Here is a 22,440-nt window from a genome sequence, read left to right on the forward strand (position 1 = left end):
ACTTCTTTGGCTGCCTGTTCACTGGTAACTGGCCCTAAGCATTCAGCTTCAGTATTTCTGGCATTAACCCTCACTGGACATGGATAGTCCGCCCAATTCACTATTTCTATCATATCTCTTAATACGTAGGGCTGGTCTAAACCTTTGTCCCTAGGGGCAAAGCTTGGAGGAAAATTCAGAGCTCTTTGTATTAAAGATATATAGCTTTCATATTAGGAAAGAAAAGTAAATAAATCTGTCTTTGGTATTTTTCTAAGTTGGATGGAAAATTTATTCTTTCACTTCATTTTGGTTTGTGGTCTTTATTTCATGGATGTTTGTCTGATTCCTTACCGGTCATGATTTGTATTCATGCCATTGAGTTCCTTTGCAACAGTAAAAAGATCTGATGGCATCTTAATTTTCTGCTATTTTTTTGTATCTGCAACACTAGCTGTTATCAAATTTAGAAACTTTTAGTATACTGTATTTATGCCCAAAACCAATCTGACAATTTTTTAGAGGAACTGTGTTTAGAGATTGCATTTTATTGGAAAATGCCTTTTAGCAAACAGTTTAGATAGAATCAAATATTCTTATAGCTGTTTTTTTAACTGAAAATGGTTATCTAAAAATCTAAACCAGAAACAGTCACTACCTGATTTTCTGCAGATTAGCAGGGCATCAAACTGATGCCAACATAAGACAAGCATCATTTTACTATCTTTCCATGCCTGTAACATTGCACTCTAAGAACTCGCTATTATAGTGTTTCCACAGAAGACATTAGCCAGCAGCAAACAACAAATCTAATCCAGAAGTATGCCTCAGAGAGTCAAAACCTTCATTGGTGAAGTGGAAACGTAGACAAGAGGAAGGGAAATTCAGATGTGCAAACACTTGCTTCAAGAAACTGTGTTTACTTGTTAGTCTACTTGTTGAGAAAATATCTGTTTATTTCCATCTCATAAAGGTTTGTGCAATTTCCCAACAACAATTTGCCCTATGAATCATTGCTCATCTCAGTTACTTCAATATAATACCAGAAGAGTCACACACAAGAAAAATACAACATGTGTAATCCCCAGTTTACATTTTGTGTTGATTCTATTGCAATGGACTTAATTTTCTGAAAATCGACAGTTGAATTACTTCTTAAATTTTTTAGAAATTCATTGGTAAATCCACACTCATAATTTTACCTGTCATCAGCACAAGAAAAAGATCAACATTCCAAATCACCACAAATTCAAAAGGTAGTTTCCTCTGACTAAGTTAACAAAGCTTGTTTGAAGGAGAAACATGCTATGATCCCAAAACCCAGTTGCCTTCTGGGAGAAAAGAACCTTGAGCAATTACATATCTAAAACAATCTTCTCATTAGCTAACTTAATTTGTATAAAAACATCTTCATATTTTTTGACCCTCTGAGAAATCCTCTGTTGTAATCCTCTGTTGTTATGTCCCTAAAAACAAGTCTGAAACCTCTCTTAAGCTACAGATGAACTGTGAGAATCACAAGGTATCACTTGATATCACTTCTGTGCAGGAATAAGGGATGGAAAGCATACACATGAGCAGAAGAGGAGGGGCAAAAAGAAAAAAGAATGCTGCAGCCAACCAACCAACCAGAGGAAGCTCAAGAACACTTGGATCTGGTCAATTTTCAGCCTGAAACAATTGCTTTGTGGTTCTCCATCCAGAATGAATTTGACAGTGGCTGCAACAATTGATAATGCTGAAATCAGAATATCTTAGCTGTAGTCAATTGACCTGGGCTGACTGATACCACATGAGAGTCTATCTTAATGTTTTACAGAAACATGGGATTAGATAAGGAAGGCATTAATCTGAGTTACTCTGGATTTATTTTATGAAGTAAGAAAGTTGAGGGTTTAGTCAACTCCCTGGCTACATCAGAGATTTCCAAATATTTCTAGCAATAGTGAAATACTTAGTATTGAAAGGCATAAAATAAATACATTCTACTTCCTAAACTTAACACACTTTGGGGAATCAAATAAAATTCCTGAAATAATTCTTCTCTTTCTGCCTACTTTGAAAAAGTATAAAATATGAAGTATAAATGATTTTGGAATCACGGAATGGTTGGATGGGACCTTAAAGATCAGCTAGTTCCAACCCCCCCCCACATGAGCAGGGACATCTTCCACTAGATCAAGTTTCTCAGGGGCTCATCCAACGTGGCTTTGAACATCCACAACTTCTCTGGGCAACCTGTTCCACTGCTTCACCACCCTCTGAGTAAAGAATTTCTTACCTATATCTAATCTACACCTGCCCTCTTTCAGTTTAAAACCATTTCCCATTGTCCTGCCACTATCTGCCCGCATAAAAAATCCTTCTTCCTTCTTTTTAATAAGCCATCTTCAGGTACTGGACCACAGTGAGGTCTCCCCGAAGCCTTCTCTTCTCCATGATGTTTGGTCTCCAAGAGAGAGATATTTTTTTTCCCAAGTAAGAATTTAACATTTTGATAATCAATCCAAATCATGGTTTTTATCATTATATAAATAAAAAATCTTGTATTTGTCCACCTTAAATGCTTTCCTGAAGGAATATTTAGAAGATTATCTCCACATATTTTGTTCAAAATCATTAATGAAATACATTTCAGTATATTTCTAGGGAGATTTGTCATATGGTTTTGATTTTGAGTAAACATTTTTTTCTGGTTAACAGAGTTCTTGGTTAATTGTACCTTTAAACCATTAAATCTTCATATAAATCACTGTTATTTTACACGACAATGAAAAACTACTTACTGAAAAGTGTATAAGTTCTGTACTTTCTGTAGAAGAAGACTGGAAGTACAGAAAAGTGTGTTATTTGCCACCTAAATATATGAAAACTTTGTCTATATAACAGAATACTGGCACTTCCTCTCTCTGGCTTAAGTGGATACTCATGTCCAGTCTGAAAACTGTGAGTCTTGGCATGTAATGACTAAACAATAAATCCAGGATTTGTCTGCTTAATATCCATCACTGGAAAGAACTACTATCCAACATGACAACCCTTTCCAGTAATGAGGTCTGTCCTGTACATGCTCCCTTCTCTTGACTTTCATTTCTGGATTGTGTAAAGTGCTACAAAGATCACCTTGACTGCCTCACATACCTGTACAGTTATATTAATATTACAGAGATAAATGTATTATTTCTCTCTTTATGGTAGAGAAAAGTCTGTACTGTGCATTCTTCTGGATTTTTTGAGGTGGGGGAAGGTGAGGCAAGGTCTGGACACTGGGGAGTCGTATAGGACATTAGCATTTCTCACTTACTGCCTTTGGCAAATTCTGTGATTTGCAACATGTGACAAATCTCTGGAATGTACTGTCTCTTTTTGCCTCTAAACTTGTTGCATGAATATAGGAAGATCAAATTGCCCTTCAATTGCTTTCAACAAACTTTTACTCATGATCTAATCTAAAATCTTCTTTTTTGGTTTTCCTAGGGGGAACAAAAATAAAAGTGAAGATACCAAAATGAAACCACATTCTACATGTAATTTCAACAGCTTGGCATTATAGACCTGTTATCCTAAAGATAATTGACATAATATATCCACACCAGTAAGATAACTTAAAAATTCTCTTCAAGAAGAATGTGCAAAGTTTTTCAACACTCTTCCTTAAATGAGCTCCAGAATGGTGGACAAGAGCCTCAGAAAATTTTCTTCTCAACAGTGAGCATGCACCCACAGTACTTCAAAAATTCATGGAAGAAACAATACCCTAAATCTATGGAAAGGTGCTATATTCATCTGGGAAAGTAATGATTGAAATTCATAAAATAAATGATGAAATATAAGGAAAAGAATGACCTTTGCTTTTGCTGCACAACTGTACCTATATGGAAAGAACTATACATACAGTTTCAATTCCTGAAGAAACCTCTGAACAACAACACAAAGAATGGGAAAGTCCACAAGAGCCAATCCACAAAATGCCAGGTCATTCAGTCAAGGTCTCTACTTCATTTTGATTATCACAATATTAAGACTGCAAATTCTTTACTTCCTGTGCACTTAATAATTAATAGACTGCCACATTTTCAAGTTTCATCCCAGTGTCTTCACCACAGAACTGTTAACGACTGATACTTGAGTCAGTTTAATCTTATTCCATTTAAAATTCTACAGACAAATTCAGAGATAAATGGTCCTCCTATTACCTCCAAGATTCAGCCAAAGAGAAAATATTGTTCAGGGAAAATCCTTGAATATATTCAATTCAATTCTGAAATTCAGGCAGCAGCCTATCCTGATTTAGATATACTGGAAGTACTCCTGATTTAAATTTTAGTTTAAATCAACATAAAATGATGAAGACTTCTTGTCACATTGCTTCCTCTTTCAGCTGGAAGTAAATATTTTTGGACTAATAAGTCAAAAATATATGCTTCTAAACACAAAACACTCATACAAAATTCACCTAAGACTAATACACCAATTAGTGAAAGAACACTATGAATTCTTAACCATTTACTGCTGTGAAACATATTCCATTCTTACTTAGAAGGCTTTTTTATTGATATCCATTCCACAGACACACTCACAGACATCTGGGATACAGCAGTAAGAGAAGAAAGACTAGCAAGTAGTGAGGCAATACAGTTTACATAAGAAATCTCCTCAAACCTTTGCAACTGAAATGAAACAGGAAAAAAATCTACTTCTTCTCTACTTAGGAGAGAGCACAAGTATGATATAATCCTAATCTTACTGAAAAAAAAATTAGGTTCTGATTACTTGTAGTCACATACAGAACTGTTAAACACTTAGATTAGCAAATTGAAATTCTTTGTTAAGAACATACCACAACAGCCTTCAATTAAGGTAATGGCGTGTTTTCAACCAGAATTACAACTGAACAGAACAACTGCTACTTTTTACTACCTTTTCCACCAGACCTTTACACCGAAAAAATGTCTTCCAAAAAGTGTGTGAACTACATAAATGTTTACATAAAAGCTCAGGGCAGCCTGCACTCACTTTAACTGAAGATATCAGAAGATGCCTTTCACAATAGCTCACATCCTGTATTCTTTTGAAGAAGTTCATAAATACATAGTTCATAAACACTGTATCATACATTAGATTCTTATGGAGACTTCTTTTATAAATCATAAACATATGGTAAATATCACACCAAAGATAAATCCATTGCATAAAAAAAATTTATAAACACATCTTCTTAGCTTCATATTCATAATTAAAACTAGTAAAACAATTTTCTATTAGTGAGACTAAAAAGAAAAAAACTTTAAAGTTTGCTCTATGAAAGAGGCAGAAATATTGTACTTAAACACAGTATTTTTCTAGAAGCATACACCAATCTAACAATATTATCAGCATTTAAGATGTATTTTTCATTTTAGTTAGTTACTGCTTTCCATCACCGATTTTGCTGTCACCTTTTAGTATCACATTTCTATTTATATAACACTAATTTTATTAAGTAGTTTATACACAGTCTCTTATGTTTATTTACTTACCAACAGTATCACATGGTTCATCCTTATGTACACAGAAGTCCTTCCTAGAATTCAGGGGGGAGGGGGGGAAAGGAAAAATGTTAAGCTAGTCAAGCTGTTAGATGTTAACAACTGTGTAACCTATTTAGAAACATTTTTTACGGCTCAATGAATAAATACAGAACACTATTATCTCAACAAAGAACAAGAGGAAGCAAAGGCCAGGATTACATAGAGCAGTTAAGCTCCAGCTTATTCTCAGAACAGATTTAAGAGTAGTCAGGTGACATTACATGTACCATATATTCAAATTGCATTGCACCTGATTTCTAGGTTCTTTTGGGTTTTGGGGTTTGTTTGTTTTTTTTCTGTTTCTGTAAGTATCTTGAGAAGCAACAACTCTAAAGCTAGTCTTTCTAATGTTTGAAATGAAAACATTTTCATGCTTAACATGAGATTCAAATGCAGCATTAAATCAGTGATAGAGTCAGAAGGTTTTTATTCTAGCAAGTCAATGTTTAAAAACACTAATAGGAATATTACAAGAAACATTTTTGCTAGGGCATCCCCTTATAGTAGTGGAAGACTTATAAAAATTAACTACCCTATCGCCAATACATATTTTAGTCCAGTCATAGGTCTATAAATAAGACTGCTCTATTGCATAAAGGAGAATACATATTTCAAGTGTATGGTAAACATCTGCTTGGGATTCATTTTGATTTCACATGTATTTTACTTCTTCTCAGAGGCACACAAGTTACTAAAAGAGCAAAGGTAAAACTGCTTTTTACTGGAGTGTTTATGAGTAATGTTAATTTGTTATTTTAAGTTAAAAAAGAGTTGCTGAGGTATGCATGAACTGGAGAGGTTGGGAGGGAACCAGTGGGGAAAAATACAACAAAAGAACTCCAGGTATAGCAACCCCACAAATAAAGAAGTTCTGTTTTTCTGCTGTGCCACAGACTAAGGCTCTCTGTTTTTAGAGAGAAAGACAATATGAATCAGAGAAATTTAGTTTTTATATTCTGTCCATGAAGGCACATAGATACACACATAGATTGATAATGATAAAGATACACATACAGAGAAAGACCCATTTTCCAGGAACAAAATGCAGGAATTGTTTGGTGCTTGAAATGAAAGATACTGACACTTATCTTTTTTACAAATGTAACTACTCCAAGAGCTGTTTGTTTGTTTCCCTTCCCACAGACTGTTTCTACATAGGGATTTAGACCCAAAAGCAATTTCAAGAGGTTGGCAAATTTCTGACACTTGTTAAGGGCCACAGAGATAGATACATGGGGTTATATAGCTTTTAATTAACCAATCGCCACTGCCAGATAATTACACAGTAGAGAAGAAGAGCAGCAGTGTTATAAATTAATAAAGTTGTGAGTAAACCAATAAGGATGCTCTGGGAATACACTCAAAAGGGCCCGGGAAATGAGCAAAAGGTGGTGAACAAGAAACTACGATCAGATACACAAGAAAGTTGTTTAGTTTTGTTTTTTTTAAACCTACAAGAAATTGCATTAATTCACTGCGTTGTAACACAATTCTTTGTTTTGTGCTATGTGACACAGGGGACTTATTGTCCTGTTAAGCAACATGACAGAATGATTAGAAATATGGGACTTGTGGTGAAGCAAGAGAACATGTGTAAAGACAATCTAAGGACACTGATTGCCTTCCACGCACACCCACCCAACCACCATAAATATTAACTGATGTGAAAACAAGTAAAAAAAAAAAAAAAAGAGAAAATAATAGAGCATACCTTCAAATGTAAAAGAATACCATGTTACATTTTAAAACTGGCAACATCCAAGAGGTTTCTGCCCATGTAATAGCTTTGTTCTCAAATACTCACTGAGCTGTTTTTGTTTTGTTTTTAGTTCTTGGCTGAATCTGACTATGATTATGTTGTGCATTCAGGGTTTCATTATGGGACTTGGGGGAAATGGTACTGCTATGATTTGGCAAAAGGGAAATACAGTAAACCATTCTTAGTTCCCAACTTACATTGAAAGAATGTAATACCTCCTTTAATTTCCAGGAATATGAATGCATTACATATAGTTGAGACCAGGCTCCTTAGTAAAGATTTACCGTTCTAGCTAAACCTACCAGTGACTCTCACAAAAATAAAGCACACTACTAAGTCCTCAGAGAGATTATTTGCCTTTGTCCTTTTCATCCTTTCTCTTTGCAAAAGAGGGCAAAGATATTACAAATTACCACTAGCACATATTGCAGATTTAGTGGCACAAGTTAGTAACTGAGTCTGTCAACAAAAGCAAGAAACTGGTTAAAGCCCACCCACTGTAAGCAGTACCCAGCACAAAACATCCATTCCTCTAAACGGTTACTTTGCATACACATGGAAGGAAAAACAGGTCCTTATTCAAGTGAAGGAAAAGAGGAGCTTTCACACTATTTATACCTGAATTCTGCACTTGAATGAATTGGCTAACACGAGAAAAGGATAATAAGCAAGGATAGGTAACCACTAATGCATTGTTTCAGAAAATTGTATTCAGTTAGTAGATTTTAATTGATTACAAATAGCATTATGAAAGACTTTCACAGCAAACAAAGCTATTTCTAAACTTTCTGATTTCTAAATACCAAGTATCTGAGTACATTGTCTTTGTTAAAATAAATCCTGATGTGTAGATGGGATGTACAACAGAAGACATCATGAACAGTAAAGGAAGACTAAATTAAAATCCAGACTTGTTTTTGTGAATAATTTCCAGCAATTTGTTGTTTTAGTTAAATTTAATACTTGTTTTTGCAAGTCAAAATAGTCAAAAGATCTATTTTTTGTTCAGGCTGGTATATCATTTCCTTCCATATGCTAGATGGGAGAAAAGAAGAAAAAGAAGAGGACAGATAACAGGTTTTACCAGTCTACCAGATCTTCATTCTGGCTTCACTCTACTCAAATTTCTCTAATGTTTGTAATTTTGAAATGTAGCACAGGCTTGAAACTGCAGTCTAACTTCTGCTGATATTGATTCCAGGGCTTACAACATTTTTGAGGCTTATTGCCCAAGTAGTAAGTTTCAACAAATCCTAAGATTTTGATAAGGAACAGTTGCAATTAATGGCACGTGTGGCAAATATTTTTGTAAATGTCTTCACTTGCATTGTGCAAAGTGAATAACTACAACACTGAAGATGTTCATGTCTCTTCAAATAATAGGATATTCTGAAATAATTCTCACATATAAAAAAAGCACGTCTACTAATTAATAAATGCACTTTTAGTGGCAATAATTATATTTTAAATTATTTTGATGTTAATGAACCACAAGAAAAATTACATATGTACTATTTAGTTGGGAATTTAAATAAATGGACAATGTTACTAGCATAAATGGTATTTCAGAAACTGTTTATTATTTTGAAGATAAATCTCAAAGGTACCAGTATGCAGTGGTTAGTGAATTTCAGGAAAAACAGGAAATACTATATTTAAATATTTCAAAAGGTAACACATCACTTAGGCTCTGTAAAGTTGAATTGAGACTAAAAAGGATGATATAAACAGTCCTTCTAAAGCTCACACTTCAGTCTAACTAAAAAACAAAGTTCAGAAGTGTGACAACAGCTGAACTGAATGTATAGTTAATACATCAAAACAGATATAGAATAGTTAGGAAGCCAAGGAAGGCGCTTTTGAGCAGAATCAAACAGAATCTAGACACAGCATTAGCATTAAACAAATAAATGAGTTCTGATAGATACACATAGGAATCAAGACAGAACAAATCTTAAAGATGACTCATCTGAGTAAATTTTCTTCTAATGTAGCCAAAACTGGCCTCCTGACTTGATTAGACAAAACAAGAGCAAAAAATGAGCCTCTGAAAATATGCAGTAGGACAGAATAGCATCCTTTGATAAAGATGCAGAAAAATGTCAGAATAACACCACTACCTTTGTTCACACAACGTTGTGTACAGTTTTGGTGCTTATGGTTGAAAAAATAATTTTGTAAAGTGGAAAAGGTCTGGAAAGAGGTGAGAGAATAATTACATAGAATAACCTCTGTAAATTACTCTGAGACAAAGAGTTGTTACTTGAGCACAGCCTACAAGTATTTTCATAGGGAAGAGTTTTCTAACAGATTTTAGCAGCAAAGGGTACAAAGAGATCCATGGTTGAAAGCTGAAGTAACAAAAATTAGGAATAAGTCCAACTGTCCATTCAGCAAGTAAATAACTGTGCCAATAATCAAATGCAGAACACAGTTAATCTTCCTTTCTTTTAAATTTTTGTCTTAAGACTTGTCTACACCTTTCTTGCTCACCAGGAAAATTAAAATGTAAAAATTACTGTCTAAATTTGACATTTGGGTCTCGCACTAGATACTCAGAGATTTTAAGTTCAGCTTAAGTCCATGTATTCCTATGGAACAGATCTGTACTATGAATGGAACATGCACAGCCTAATTACACCAGCTTGAAAGAATAAGATGAGAGCAACAGGTAAATTCATGGAAATTTTTCCCATGTCCATTCCCACAACCACTTCACAGACGCAAATACCTTAACTTAAAAAAGAAAAAACCAAAACAGCATTTGATGACTTAAAAATTAGTGTGACTTTTTTAAATACACAAGGTAAAAAATACAGGTCTTCAATGTTACAAGAGATTCTGGCTTTAAAAAAAAAACAAAAGGACAGAACTTTTTATTTAAATATGCTTTTTCCATGTTTTCCTGCTTTCTTCTGCATCTACAATCCTATTACTAAACAATTAACAGTAATGCCATGTGAGATTCTCATGAACTTCCTTGATGTCTGCTGGTGGTATCAAATAAATCAAATTATCAGGAGAGTTGATAAATTGAGTACAAAATTATCAAGAGAGTTGGCAGTATTGAAATCACAGTGATGAAGACAAACTTAAGAATAATCTCATCTCTCACCATGCATTTGCAAGAACTCACTTTTCCAAAGCTGAAATTCACTAGTAGTTTAAGGACAGCAGTAGCTGCTGAATAACCCAATCTCTCTCTCTCTCTCAATACACTGCAGCAATTTGGGACAGCCAAACACTCCAGGATTTTGGGGTGACCCTGTAATATCAGTTTCATTCTTGCAGGCATCTTTCACAGTCTTCTTCCTCTGACTTTCTTGAGGAAATAAAGGAATAAAAAGCAAAGTCAGAAAAATAACTTGTACTTCTTGTGTGCATTGGAAGATAACAGTAACACTTAAAAAAATCTTGTCCAAGCTTTGGAGAGAGGTCTGGATGGTTGGAACTATTGGAAGTAAAACAATATTTATGAAATCTACTTGCTAATGTTTATGCTATTGCCTACTTTTCTAGAACGAGGCACTTTCTTACAGTGAAAATGCCTAACAGCACTGTTTCAGTTATGTGTCACCCAGGACAAGGAGACCTCAGATACTGAAGTATGAATAAACGGCTGATGCACACTGTCAACATGGAACATCACTACCTGATGAATATTAGGAGAATCAGAGGTCTACTTTCTGTTGTAAGAACATATGAAAATGTAATTTCTGAGAAGGACAATAAAGAATTTGGTATTTTTCTGTATTCTTCTCTTCATACTTGTTCTTCTAAAAACCACTGTGATACAACAGATTGACCAATGCACTGGAAAAGCAGAAAAATGTATAATTTTTAAGTGAAGGTAGATTCTGCCTCATTCTTGTAACCACACTTTTATACACTTCAAAGCCTTCATTACCTAATTTGCAATAGAGGATGTAAGAACTAGAACAGAATATATAAGAACTTAAATACCATCACAGAACAACTGGGAACACCATGGGCCTTTTCCTGCCTTATTTTCAGTTACTTCATTCAGGTCAAGCAACCCATGCAGATAGCAACTGGTAATGTCATCTCAGGGGCCACCAAAATCAGGGCTTGTCTCTGCACAGTCAGACCCTGTGATTTAAAAGGCAAGGAGGACATTGATGCGGTATGTGCATTTTTTCCTCAGAGAAAATTCCTCATAATGTCTATCTCTAAAGTAACTATGCTAATTTATAACTGAATACAGTACAAAGTACCTGACAAAACAGGTAGTTTTATCAAACAGTCCTTAAATAACTTTTTGTCTTATTTATCACATTCTCTTTATATCAACCTCCCCAGTAATCTTTTCTAAATACATTACAAACTCTTTCTGCCTTTCTTCTCCTTCATGGCATCATATTTTAAACAGGATATTACTTCATCAAAATAAGCTGGTTTAAAGGGAAACTAAACAAAAACTGACATCATGAAATAGAACCAAAGTAAATTGAAATGAATTCGTAGCAGATTCATATGTATTAAAGTCTTTGGGCAGAAAAAAAAAGCTGTAGGGAGAAGCTGGTTTTGCTTTCCTCTTTACAGAACAAATGCAAAAATAAGTTTTGAAAACTACCTTTTTCCTGGAAAGGCTATGATGGCCCTCTCGCTGTTGAATAACAGTCTCCATAACATCCACATTACACTCTTCATACATAGGCATTAAAAATTAGCTCTGCAGAACACTCAATACTTCATTTCTAACTCTTGGTTACTACACAAAACTGGCATGTGAAAGCTCAGGAAAACTTCTACAAAGCACCCTTGCTGTCCTATTATCATGTGAGACAAAACAGGAAATGCAGCAAGTTTTAGGAGGGCTGCCACAGAAATTGCGGCATATCCAGAACTTTACATATTTACTCGAAAAACACCAAGCAGTTGGTGTTCATCTGTATGAACAACATTATTTCTCTCAATAAAGCAGACCTGCTGTCCAAAGCTCTTTGGAAGTTGTGACAAAGGAGCTTATTCCATGTTTGCAAAACAGAATGAGACTCTGAATTAACAAAACACACGTGTAGAGCCACACATGGTGTTAGCTGTACCATAAACCTGATGATATGTAGAGGTAGCCTGGATTAGCAAAACATTTCCACAGTCAGAAATTGCTCTGGTGTGATTTATTAGCAGCTAAAGCAGCTTTCAGGTGGGAGGCAGTACAGTCTAGAGAATAATACCACTGAAAAATAAAAACATCAGAAGAACAGATCTTTTATTTCTAGCTCCAGCATTACCTACTATTTGACATCAAACCAATCACTTCCCTTCTCTCTACTTCAATTTCCTTAAAACTGATCAAAGATTCAATCCAAAAAATTGTATTTAAACTGACAGGTAAAAAATTGTAGACAACCCTGGAGCGAGTCCAGAGGAGAAGCATGAAAATTATCTGAGGGCTGAGGCACCTCTCCTATGAAGACAGACTGAGACAGTTGGGGTTGGTCAGCCCGCAGAAGAGAGGAGTTGATATTACAGCCTTTCAGTACCTAAAGGAGGCCTACAAGAGGGCTAGAGAGGAATTTTTTACAGGGTCATGTAGTGACAGGACAAAGGGGAATAGCTTTAAACTGAAAGAGGCTATGTTTATATTAGATATAGGGAAGAAATTCTTTACTGTAGAGGTGTGAGACACTGGCCCAGGTCACCCAGAGAAGCTGCGAATGCCCCATTCCTGGAAATTCTAAAGGCCAGGTTGGCTGGAGCTTTGATCAATATGCTCTAATACAAAGTGTCCCTGTCCATGTGGTAGGGGGTTTGGAACTAGATGATCTTTAAGGTTCATTCCAACCCAAACAATTCTATGATTCTATGAAATCAGTATATCATTATTACGAAGCAGAAAAGCATCTTAACGTGTGATCAGACTTTCACACATTCAGAATCACAGAATCCCAGAATTGTTAGGGTTGGAAGGGACCTCTGGAGATCATCTAGTCCAATTCCCCAGTCAAGGCAGGGTCACCCTGAGCAGGTGACCAAGAAACATGTCCAGGTGGGGTGTAAATGTCTCCAGAGAGGGAGACTCCATGACCTCCCTGGGCAGCCTGTTCCAGTGCTCTGACAACCTCAATGGAAAGAAGTTTTTCCTCATGTTGAGGTGGAATTTCTTGTGTTTTGGTTTATAGCCATTGATCCTTGTCCAGCAGTTGAGCACCACTAAAAAGAGTCTGGCACCATCCTCTCGAAACCCACCCTTGAGATACTTATATTCACTAATGAGATCCCTTCTCAGTCTTCTCTTCTCCAGACTAAACAGGCCCAGCTCCTGCAGTGTCTCCTCATAAGAGAGATGCTCCAGATCCCAAATCATCTTTGTGGCCTCTGGTAGACCCTCTGCAGTAGCTTCTTGTCTTTCTTGTACTGAGGAGCCCAGAACTGAACACAATACCCCAGATGTGGGCAAATAGAAGGGGGCAGGATCACCTTCCTTAACCTGCTGGCCACATTCTTTGCAATGCATCCCAGGATCCCATTGGTCCTCAGGGCCACAAGGGTACACTGCAACTCCATGGTCAACTTCTCATCCACCAGTACTCCCAGAAATGCTGCATTAAATCCTAAAAGCTGTGTGGCCAAAAGCACTGACAGTTGAAGATATCTCCAGACCACTGACTATCTTAACTAGCATCTCTTGCATCAGTTCAGAATGCCTCTGCCTCTTCCCATAAAGGTTCATTAAGCTGAAGATGAATAAATGAGAGGAAAAAGGTGTCACATGCTTTATTTATTTTATAGCATCTTGCCACTCACAAGATACATCTTACAGCTAAAGAATGCAGCCCTAGGTTCACTCTCCTGGCCATACAGGCTTGAAGCATTTGATACTCGCTCAAACTGCTGCTGCTATTGCAGATACTGCTAGCTGCCTCAGCTGTCTCAAATAAAGAGAGCCCCGGGATAAGGTTTCTAGCAAACAAGCAGAATACTATTGCTCATTATCCTTGAACAGTCACAAGGAACATCTAGATGTAAGGAAGTCTATTCCCCTTTAGCCACCTTGATCAACGCAATGCTACATATGATACTCAGATATCCTTTATGCCTTGGCCCAAGTTTACTCTTGTTGCGGTGACCCAGCCCACTGCAGGGCTGGGGCAGCGTGATGCCAATCAATCCCAGCCCACCCCCTGGATCAAATTTCCCGAAGAGGCAGGCTCAGGGGGTGGGTCAAGGGGCGGCTCAGAAGCCTAAGCCGCACCCCCCCAGGCGCTGCCCGGGTCCAAGCCGCCTCCCCCCGTTCGGGAAAATTCCCAGTTACTCGGTTGTTCACTGGTTCTTTGTTATAACTCCCGCCTCTCGGTTTCCCCCATTGGTTCTTGTTGAATTGTATCCTCCCCCTGGCTTGTAAACCTGTTAGGAGCCACACCAGAACAGCTTCTCTCTTCCTTTGTCTCCAAGCTAACCTGAGCCGATCCCATCAGTTCCTGCCGTGTTTCCTCTGCCGAGAAGCCAGCGAGCTAGCCCAGCAAGCAGCTCTTTTCCTGATGCCGAAGTCGCTTCAGCAACGCACAGAAGAACGCAGCTGGACTCTCTCTGACCTGGGGCACGCCAGAGCTCATGCTTCAAGCACAAGTGCTGCATTATACTCTTTCCTACTGCTTGCTTCTTTTCTTCTCCATCTAGACTTCCCCGCCCCACAATGCACTCACTACTACTAAAATCAGCTTGGGGTCTTAATCTGAAAAATCTATTTCTAGTCTGTTACCCCAAGTATGCTTTCTGACGAGCTAATGAAAATTTGCTGCAGAGAACATTTCTCATGTCTTCCACCAAAGATTAAAAGAGCTTGTGGGTAGCGTAGCTACTGCTTAGCTAATGTGTTAATGTGTAACAAATACTAATCTGCCCCCTCAAAGCCCCAGCTATCCATAAAACAACCATACACATTAAATACAGAAGGATGACATAAAGTAAAAAGTGGGGGGTTTTCCAAGAAAAGATAAGGGACTGAACAGCAAAAATGGCAACAAAGCTGTTGCCACAGCTAAATTTCTAAATTTCCTGCTTCCCGTAAGTGGCCAGCTCTCTAAAACAGGAAAATTTAGGGAAGCATTTTTCTGCTTCAGAAAATTGAAATACACTATAGATATTGGAGTAAACAGAATGTAACTAATCTAAAAGAAAAATGCATTAAGTTCCCAGTGACAGTGCTCTGTCATGTAAGTGTAAAGCTTACACATGGTTTTAGGATACCACATCACTGACCAGCATGGGATTGCACAGTGGTATTCTGCTACAGCAAATCACAGGAATTTTCTTTGGAAGGGAGCACTGAAGGTTATCCGGCCCAAGCTCCACCTCAAAAATGGCACTTAGTCCAACCCTAGGCTGGTCGAATCATCATTCTGTCCTTTCCTCTGGATCATGTCTGCACGCTGGATGAACACTAACATGCATCCCCCTGTGCACCACCTACAGCCAACAACATGACAGTACCTGCTTGGAACAAAAGAGGTGAACTGGAGGCCTATTTCCTTCTCAATGTGTGAAATGCCTGACACTTAAAGAGTTACAAGGAACTGCAGATCTGGAATCATAACCTTGTGGCTGCAGAGCACATGTTGAGCATGTACATGAAGTACCTTCTGCACACAATGAAACATACTAGCTCTAGGTCAGTAAGAGGAACGCGTAACTCAGTAATGTGCCTAATGCTGATCTAGCTCTGAAAGGCTTAAATATGTTTTCTGTTTTGAATGAAAGTATCTGCAGGTCTGCATGGGCTGCCTGTTTTTTAATGAAGGCACATGGATGAAGGATTCCAACCTTTGCTATATAGATAAGACCTCAGCTATAGAGCCAAAGAAGAAACAAGAGAGTAACCTATTAATCATTTCAAACATTTACCATCTGGGAAATACTGCTTTCTGCACCACCTCTACCAACACTTTACCAACACCTTTGAGATCAAGATGCCTCAAAATGCTCCCCTCGTCATTGCAAACTAAATTCTTACTGTGCTGGTGTCATAGGTTAGCAAGCATAGTCCCGGAAGGGATGTCCTTGCTAAGGGGTGCTTACAGCTTCCTCTGGGACCTGATAGAACCTATCAGCTGGCCAGTTTGAATATGGACAATTCTTTAAGCCACTTAAAGTTGTGACCGCCTCTGTGATACACACTTAAGAATAGACAGACCCCCAAAGCTGCAAGGCTGAGGTGAGATTAACCCTTTTTATTGCTGTGAAGAGCTGAAAACCTGAGGGAAGAGAGAGAGGAGATGCTTAAAGCTGAAATTCTGTTGTGAAGCTATGATATATCAGAGTATCCTGTTGTAATTTCATGAAGATATGGGGGGTGGAGTGTTCAACTCGTGAGCAGAAGCACCTGCGCTGAGATAGGCAGATGCTGACGCAGCTGTAATTTCATGAGAAGTTTGGACAGGGAGAGATGAACCAGATGAGGACTTTTGCTCCAAATGGGAAAGGAGAAAACCTCAGTCCGTAGAGATGAACCAGATGAGGACTTTTGCTCCAAACGGGAAAGGAGAAAACCTCAGTCCCTAGAGATGAACCAGATGAGGACTTTTGCTCCAAACGGGAAAGGAGAAAACCTCAGTCCCTAGAGATGCTCCCAGAGATAGTCCTAACGATGAAGATGATGAAGACCCTTTGCTCCCAGGGAAGGAGAAGGGCCTCTGTTTTTGTTTCTGAACGGCTCAACCTTAAAATTGTACCCCAAAAAACTTCAAGAGTGGACCCTCGAAAGCAGTTGCGGGAAAAGCTGCAAGTCGGGGGAAAGGACTCACACGCAGGCAGAGAGACTCCTCTTCCTAAATGGACTGAACAATATTTGGAAGTGGGCGGCTGTCTCGTTGTGATAATGTTTTCATAGCATGAGCAAGAAGAGACTTCTCTTTCTAAATGGACTGAACAAGGTTATTATGGAAGTGGTAAACAGACTGAACATCTTAAGGGTTGTCTTTTTACATTGTCAGTGGGAGAAGGGAGGAAGGTGGGGGGAGGAGGAGAGTTCTGAAGGTGGTATAATTTTTTTTTCCCTCTTTTAGGTCTGTTAATAAACTTCTTTATATTCTTTCAAGTTTGGTGCCTGCTTTGCATTTCTCCTAATTCTTATCTCACAGAAGATAAACAGTAATGAGTATTTTGGGCCAAACCACTACAGTTGGCCATCTACTTCAATCTACGTTCACACTGGTGTCATGCCTATTTTTTAATGCTCATCTTTCACTACTTTACCTTGTGATCAGTATGGCTGCATCAACTGAAGACATGTCTTCTCCCCAGCTTGTCGACATTTCTAAGTGTATATCATTCTTCTTGCCAAATTCTTCATGTTGCCATTTACAAAAGCTTTCCAGCATTTTTTCCCCATGATGTCCAATATACATATCTGCCTGGAAATAAAAAACAATTCATTTTATTAAAACTAGGATTCTGTAAATAGAATTCGGAGAATTTTTTGACTGAGTTACTAAAAATATTCTGCTTTTTATGACATAATATATCCACAGCAAAACAACTCAAACTTCAGGAGCAGAGACTACCTTTTTCTCATGTTAAAGATACAAATGAAGACAGTGCATTGACAGTGTACATGCATCTGTTCACTCAAACTCTTGTCTTATTTATTTGATGATTTTTCATTATCCATAGTGAGGAAAAATATAATGACGTTAAGATTCAGAATTTGAACGTGAAATGAGATTACTCCAACTACTGAGAGGAACTGGAGAAAGAAATACTTACTTATTCACTGGAAAATTATAATATTTTAAATTAGAACTATTGTTAAGGGAATCCCATTTCCTTATGAACTAAGTGCTATATCAGCTTCTATTTGTCTAGGGATTGGGCTTAAAGACTATTTTTCTATTGAGATACATGAATGCACAAAATGCAGAGCAGAGGCAGATTTTCTTAAGATCTACCTGATTTCCACATAGAAACTTCAGTTGATTTTTAATTGTAAGCACAGACAAGTTTCAATACATGCAGCACATAAATTAGGAGAAGGTTAATCCAGGGCTGCTCATCAGTGCAAATCACTAAATAATATGCAAAAGTTAACTGACAAATTTTTTTAGCCATTAAAGTTCATTAATATTGCAAGCTTTTGTGGACCAACAAGATAAGTAGCATTACCCTCTACAGGCTAAGACAAACATCATAAATACTTACTGGAGTCTCATGAAGGAGAACAAGCTTAGTCACCCGAAGATTTACTTGTAGTCCAAGACTCTTGTGTTGGAAAAGATTAAAAACCTAAGACAGAAAAAACCAACAAATAAAAATATGAACTTGTATTGCACGTACACTAAAAATAACAGAACACTGTATGCTAAAAACAACAGAACCCCAAAGAACCTCAAAACTCTCATATTCTACTGTAACTGTTTTATTTTCCATAATTTGAACAGAGCGTTAAGATAATGTACTATGTTGGTCTTCTGAAGGGAAAACAGAGCTTAGGCAGTATCATTCCAGGGACATAAAAATACACACTATCCTCTGAATGGCCATGACCACTTTATAAATTGTGGCCTGTTTCTCCAAATATTTACATGCATATTTAATACTGTTCACACGAATATTTCTATTCAGTTAAATCCATGATCGGGGACCAAGTGGTCTGAGCTAACCTCTAATTCTCTAATTCTTCCTATCCTTCTTATATTAATTGTTCAGCCTATGCTCCCCTTCTTTAGAACAATCTTTCCTTGTATACTACAGATGCTATTTTTCACTGTTTTATGCACCAAATGAGTGCACTATAGCTCCAGATGGATCCAGAAGGGAATGTAATTGTCCATGTCCATCAATCTTTCTTTTTTTTCTACCACTATTGATCACAAAATCCTCTTCCTGGAAGACGAAAATGTCATGAAATGAAAATGTCTCCTTAACAAGCATAGGTCATCAGAAACTACCCAATATTCCAACCTTTCCAACAACACCATGAGCTTCTAACCAAAAATTTATCTTGTTCTCTCATTTCCAGGCTTCCCTGAGATGTATGACCAGACAGTACAGATAAGTCTGCAGCATCATGGTTTTCTGCTGCAAAACATATGGGCTAAGTCTTGACAGCCTGCTGATGGTCATGTACTAACTGTCCCTTACAGGTGTTCAGTCAGAATCATTAGAAGGAGTAATTAAATAAGCCTGCTGTGCATGAACTGTTGCAAAACATCAAAATTAGTTTTATATTTCCTACCATGTTTAAGATGGTTAGAATAAATCTTCTGGCAGCATCTGTTCCATGATACGAAACCATAGCTGGATCTGCCACCACAACAGTTTCTATGTTGTACTCCTGAGGTAACTTGTAAGAGTATCGCTTTCCTCTTCCACCTTCTGACACCTTTTGATTCTTGGATTTTCTTTTATCTGTAAACCAAAACAGCACTTGAGAAACTCATCCATCAAACTACCCCTGCAGTACTTTTTAGGATTTGTTACTCTTGGCTAAGTTATAACTCTCATTATACGGAAAGTAATAGCTATGGATTTTAATATATATATGCTTATTTGCCTCTGCCAATGCTAAGGCTCATACTGAAGGTCTATACTAAGTATAAATATTAGCTTATACCAAGAAAACAGAAATTTTATCCATCTTTTCAAATAAAGTCAGAAAGATTATTTGCATCCTTTCACCTAACATATTTATAAAAAGAATATGTGTCTCACTCTGGTTTGTGGGAGAAAACGCAACTCATGTTGGATCTGAAGGAAAAATAGTCTCACTGACACTGCAGAATTGTTGTCTGTCCATCTTCATAAATCACAGAGAAAATATCTTGATGTCATTGTATCTTAGCATACAAGACAACAAATACAGATTTGCCATAAAATCATGTATTAGGTAAATACATGCAACAATTCCATGATTTGCAAAGAGGAAAGAATATTTCAGGTGAATGACAGAGAATGATACAGGTTTATTAGAAACAAAAAAGTGAATTTTTACTGACACGACTTCAAAGTCAGTGCTGATGTCATTATAAGCAGCTGAAGCAAAGTAACAAAACCAAACCCTGGAAACAGGCCTCCAAATCTACAGAAAGCTACAAATTGAAAACATGTTATATTTATGGTAAGGTTGAGGTTACTGATGGTGTTAATTTTAAGTTTCCCCTCCAAAAACCCAACAAAATCCCCATTACTACTACAACATATATTAAACCCCCCCACCCAATTACACAGAAACTGCTCAAGCCAGAAGGTGGTCAGATTTACAGACAGCAGCTCGCAATGCCATTTTAAATAATCTAATTTAAAACAGAATGTGCTAAACACTAAGAACACTGTGGTCCCATAAACTGTTGAAACCTCTGTCTTTTGGGATTGCAGTGGATGAGAAGACTGCACAGCTCTACAGACAAGCTGTCTGCCCATCATTTGCCTTAGATAGCTCTGCCATTAACAAACCAATGGACAATCTGTTCTTGGCCAGCCAACCTTTTCCAAATTGCTGGCAGAAATCCCCATCACGAGATCTCATTTATCTGAAAATTGTAGCTCTTCTCGAAGAACTTTAGATAAATGGAATTAGTAATTTTGATACTACTGGTATTCAAACAACTGCCACATTTGCTGCCACATAACAAGCAAAAGAGGCTTTAGGCAAAATCAATTGTTTCTTTATATACTCATAAATAAGTAAAAATTACAAAGAATTGGTCATTATTGAAGGCAAAGTATGTAAGAGATAACAACTGCTACAAAAAACCCAGCTACATCAATAACGCATGTGCTATCAAGATAAAAGTCAGAATAAAGATGCATTAATTAATCTTAAAAATTTAATTACATTGACAAAATAAAAAATAAATTCTACAGGAGGGTTCTGTGCAGTAAGACCTCTATTTTGTGCAACTATGGAAAATAAGAAGATTCCATATTCATATATTATCTAAACACAGTTGAGTGAAAGGAAAGCTAGGAATACTGCATTACCCCAGCAAGATGGCTAAAAATACTGCAGCAAGGACATTTGACATAAAATAGGCAATTAAGAGAAAACAACAAGAATGCTAACAAAACAATAACCCCACCCTAAAAAAATTTAGAGAGATTAAAATCCAGCTACTATAATCACAGGTTACATAAAGTATATGAGCCACTAAGAAGAGGCTCTGACTACAGGACTCCTGCACACCTTCAAGTCCTCAGGCACAAAAGCATTTCCTGAGTACATGCACATGAGGCCCAGACTACAGGGGAATCACCACCACTCCCCAGGGGGTAACCTAGTCATACGGAAATTGCAGCATTCTGCCTACATAAGGAATATTCAGGAGCTTAGGAAGACATGAGCTATACTTCCACTGTAATTTGATCAGGGATCTAAATACTTTCCTACAGAGTGACAACTTTTTTCTGGAGTAGAAGCGAACATCTGAAGTGGCACCAGTCTCCATCTGACACAATCTCATACATCCATGACCTGGATTGTTTGCACATTTTACTGCAAGACTATCACATAGAAACAGGCTGTAGAGAAAGAATCAACACAGCTCTCCCAGCTGACTGCGCAGTCTACATCCCAAAATGTAAAACTTCTGCTTTTGATACAGTGAAACTTAGCTGGCTTTTTCCTGCAAAATGACATTGTTCTAAGAGGAAAAGCACACTTGTAGCTCAGGACAGTATGTTGTTTATTGCCAGATCTAAGAAGTAGAAGAGGAGTCTTCCAATCTCACAAATTCAGAGGGGATTTGAAATTCACATTTTTCATATCCTTCGTAAGAGATTTCTTTTTTCTCAACATGCCCCATGCCTTGACCATGACTTCAGTTCACTGTACAAACAACTTCAGTCTGGAACAAGTACTTCAGATTAGGAAGAAGAAAATATCTTAGCTTCCCAGTGTGGCCCTTTGCTCTAATTACAACTGCTTCTCTCACATTTTTTCTGTAACACACTTCTGAATTGGTTTCTTTTAAAGGTTTCATGGGCCATGTGCTAAAGACAGGTGTGGAGTGTAAGGTCTGTGGATGTGCAACTGGCTTATATATGTAAATAAATCATACACACTTTCAACAAAATTATATACATGCACACTGTCAACAACCAAGAAAGCATCTGCTTCTGTCAGTATGATTCTTTCCCTCGCCTAATTAATAAGAAAATCACCCCATTCACAAA

The 22,440-nt window shown here is 37.3% G+C and overlaps 1 protein-coding gene across 1 annotated transcript in view; it reads right to left on the reverse strand.

The window, feature by feature from the left end:
* Positions 1–22,440, reverse strand: part of ADAMTS19 (ADAM metallopeptidase with thrombospondin type 1 motif 19) — a 145,055-nt gene that overhangs the window by 85,850 nt on the left and 36,765 nt on the right. Inside the window, exons 6-9 of the mRNA XM_017739345.1 lie at positions 19,505–19,677; positions 18,469–18,552; positions 17,527–17,684; positions 5,499–5,542 (exon numbers count right to left, since the gene is read on the reverse strand). Of these exons, the coding sequence (XP_017594834.1) occupies positions 5,499–5,542; positions 17,527–17,684; positions 18,469–18,552; positions 19,505–19,677 (459 nt within the window). The remainder of the gene's footprint in view (positions 1–5,498; positions 5,543–17,526; positions 17,685–18,468; positions 18,553–19,504; positions 19,678–22,440) is intronic.

This window comes from Corvus brachyrhynchos, unplaced genomic scaffold, assembly GCF_000691975.1.
Source record: "Corvus brachyrhynchos isolate BGI_N302 unplaced genomic scaffold, ASM69197v1 scaffold547, whole genome shotgun sequence".
NCBI classification, from domain to species: Eukaryota; Metazoa; Chordata; class Aves; order Passeriformes; family Corvidae; genus Corvus; species Corvus brachyrhynchos.